This window comes from Limulus polyphemus, unplaced genomic scaffold (assembly GCF_000517525.1).
Source record: "Limulus polyphemus unplaced genomic scaffold, Limulus_polyphemus-2.1.2 Scaffold10550, whole genome shotgun sequence".
Classification (NCBI taxonomy): domain Eukaryota; kingdom Metazoa; phylum Arthropoda; class Merostomata; order Xiphosura; family Limulidae; genus Limulus; species Limulus polyphemus.
Genome location: NW_013676160.1, coordinates 6492 through 9933, shown reverse-complemented (window position 1 = coordinate 9933; position 3442 = coordinate 6492). Strand labels below are relative to the sequence as shown.

Here is a 3442-nt window from a genome sequence, read left to right as displayed (position 1 = left end):
AGTGTTAAAGTTTGGGTGTGGACTCCTGAAATGGGTACATTACAAAGTTTGGCTGTGATGTTGCCTTTAATTGGTAAGTGTTAAAGTTTGGCTGTGATGTTGCCTTTAATTGGTAAGTGTTAAAGTTTGGCTGTGATGTTGCCTTTAATTGGTAAGTCTTAAAGTTTGGCTGTGATGTTGCCTTTAATTGGTAAGCGTTAAAGTTTGGCTGTGATGTTGCCTTTAATTGGTAAGCGTTAAAGTTTGGCTGTGATGTTGCCTTTAATTGGTAAGTGTTAAAGTTTGGCTGTGATGTTGCCTTTAATTGGTAAGCGTTAAAGTTTGAATGTGGATATGCCTTTAATGGTAAGTGGTAAAGTTTTAGAAATGATGTGACTGTGATTGTAAGTCCTATGACTTTAACACATTCATTTAAGGCAACATAGCAGTCAAATTTTAACACTTATCCATTAAAGGCATATCCACATTCAAACTTTACCACTTACCAATTAAAGGCAACATCACAATCAAACTTTAACACTTACCATTAAAGGCATATCCACATTCAAACTTTAACACTTACCAATTAAAGGCAACATCACAGTCAAACTTTAACACTTACCAATTAAAGGCAACATCACAATCGTCATAGGACTTACAATCACAGTCACATCATGGCGTCTTCGTTCTATATTTACAGTCACATCATGGCTTCTTTGTTCTTGATTTTATCCAAAACATTTTCACAAAGCTCTAAGTTAAATGACCTACTGTTTTGTTTTAATTCTCGGTTAATGATTTCATGATTCCTTCTTTACATGTCTCACCTAAAAATACAACAAGAATATTCTGCAACTTTCCAGAATGTGTGTGAAGTGTTTATTGGTTTCCTAGTTTTGTTCTTCGTTGGTTCATGTTTATCAATATTATATATTTGAACAGTACACATGATGACGTACAATTCCATTTTCATCTCCCGGTATTCTCGCCTTTCCTCAGTATTGGAGATGGACACCATGCTGGCACAGCACGCCCAACGAGAGGTACAGTATTGTGGATCGTCTTACTTGAACCTGAAAAAAAATCAAATATTAATTTTTATTTTATTATTATTGTTATTTTCTAAGATGCTCGTACTTTATCATTTCGCTGATCCTGATAGGTTATTAAAATCTTAGCGAACTGTTATTAATCTCCAGAAATTTATTTTAAGAAATTAAATTTGAGGTTGGATCTTTATCTGAGTTCTGTTCGGTGATTGGAGGTTTCAGGTAACCACGTGATGTGCCGAATATGCATGTTTCCAGGTTATTAAAGACAAAGTTTAGCGGGAACCTAAGGCAATGACCAATGAAGAGAGAAGTGAAAAATGGCCAAATTATTTACCGATTAGTAGAGTCTTGGGTTTTAATCCTGCCGCCCCCCAGTGGCACAGCGGCATGTCTGCGGACTTACAACGCTAGAATTCGGGTTTCGATACCCGTGGTGTGCAGAGCACAGATAGCCCATTGTGTAGCTTTGTGCTTAATTACAAATAAACAATTTAATCCTGCCCCGTCTTAATTTTCATGTCTTAAAGACAAACTTAAAAAGTTTTAAGACTACAATTCAATCTTTTAGGGTGAGCAAAACAGATTTCTTGAAAGTATCATGATTTGGTTTTTATGTAATCAATGGGATTTCAAGTAAGGTCATTTAAAGTGTTCCAGCAGGAAAAAAGCAAACATTGAAAGTGTTACTGTTTAGCTAATGTCTTCTTGTGACAGGAAGATTAACTTACCTATTTATTCTTCTTTGTGTTATAGGCATTCTCGGCAGCTGAAGTAACTTCAGCGAAAGACCGACTGAGTCAGCTGCAGGAATTTCAGACCCAAGTAGACAACACTTGGCGATCTATGCGGTGGGTCATGGACGTGCTAACATTCGCTAGAGATAAGCAGCCGAACGGTGGCGTTCCGCTGGATCACATCTTGATCCAAGATTCGGGATCTCCTTCTCCACAGCCTTCCCCTCATCAGTCTCCCATACAAGAACTCTTCAGATATAAAAAAGAGAACTGTACTCTGTATTCAGAAGATACCATAAGTGATAATTTTTTAAAAGTAACGACGTCATCAAGTTATTTAGCCCTACAGAGCTCAGAATGTCGATATAAAGAGATTCGTCGAAGTGTGTCCACCTCTCACCTGCTAAAAAATAACCAAAGGTCAGGGTTAAATCTGAACAATTCTACAACCTCGGGTTCTCCAAAGAACAGCAGTATTAATTTAAGTACGAGCACCGTGGAATTAGAGCCCGAGGAACCTAAACTAACGATAACTTCCTATCTCGGCTCATTGCAAAGTGAAGAAGATGAGAACGAACAGGAGCAAGAATGGGGGATCGATCTTCAGCGCTGCACTGCGTTTGCCAGTAATGGGAGCATGCGTAGTAGTATAACTGACAGTATTATGTCGTTATCATCTCATGAGGCGGATGGTGCTGACGATGAAGGAGCAGAGAAAACTAGTATATATTCTAAAGACGGCGCCCACAGCATCGGAGAAGGAACTCAACCTTGTCAGGACGTCAATTCTGCCAGTGAAGATGAAACGTCAGATAGTGATTTGTTCAGTAGGTTGTCTTCACCTTACTCCTCTTCCGGCTCCAATCCACAACCAGACATTCTGCGAATTTACGCAGCGTATGAAAGTGGCTTATCTAGTGGCACAAGCGTAAAACTACACGTATCATCACATACCACCGCTCGAGAAATAGTCAATCTTGTAGTCAAACAGCTTAATATGGCCGTTATTTTAAAAGGACTAAAAGGCCCTATTTATGGTGCAACACAACTAAAAGACTTTTGTCTTACTGTTGTACTTGACACAAGGGAGCGCTGTTTAAGTGATGAATTCAAACCACTCAGCCTGCAGAATCCGTGGACCAGAGGGAAGCTACTTGTTCGTTTAAAAAGTGGACTCAAGGACCCTTCGAAACAATAAAAACAGACCTTTTAAAATACGGTTCTTCTTAAGATATCGATGTATTGTATATATGTGTGTGTGTGGTTCATCAAGTGGGTCCTGCCAAGAAATGGTTCCAGTCAACTTGTTAAACTGGAATTACCCCTAGTTGTCCACATCCCCTTACCCAGATCATGCCCAAGATATTTCTTGGGCTTTGTTTTCAATATCAATAATAAACATAAAGCAGTTTCGCATAACTCGAATTTGTTGTTTTAAGTTGGCCGGAAAGGAATTCTAAATGTGAAACTAAAATGTATGCTTACTATTCAGGAATATGTATATTTTACTCCCCACAAACTGTGTATGTGTACAGATAGATATTTTTATCCTATAATTAGACGTGGACGTATGAGATAGTGTGATTATCAGAATGGCGTCGTGAAACATTGTATTTTTTATACCCGTTTTCACTTCAAGGCTGCAGCCGTTGTATATTTAACACATTGTTGGAATAT

General features: G+C 38.3%; 1 protein-coding gene across 1 annotated transcript in view; it reads left to right on the top strand.

Annotated features, from left to right (window-relative positions):
• LOC106476429 overlaps nt 1-3429 on the top strand; it is a 15522-nt gene extending 12093 nt beyond the window's left edge. Inside the window, exons 8-9 of the mRNA XM_013937089.2 lie at nt 922-1022; nt 1785-3429. Coding sequence (XP_013792543.1) covers nt 922-1022; nt 1785-2963 — 1280 coding nt within the window. The 3' untranslated portion in view covers nt 2964-3429. The remainder of the gene's footprint in view (nt 1-921; nt 1023-1784) is intronic.
• Nucleotides 3430-3442: the final 13 nt, after the last annotated feature.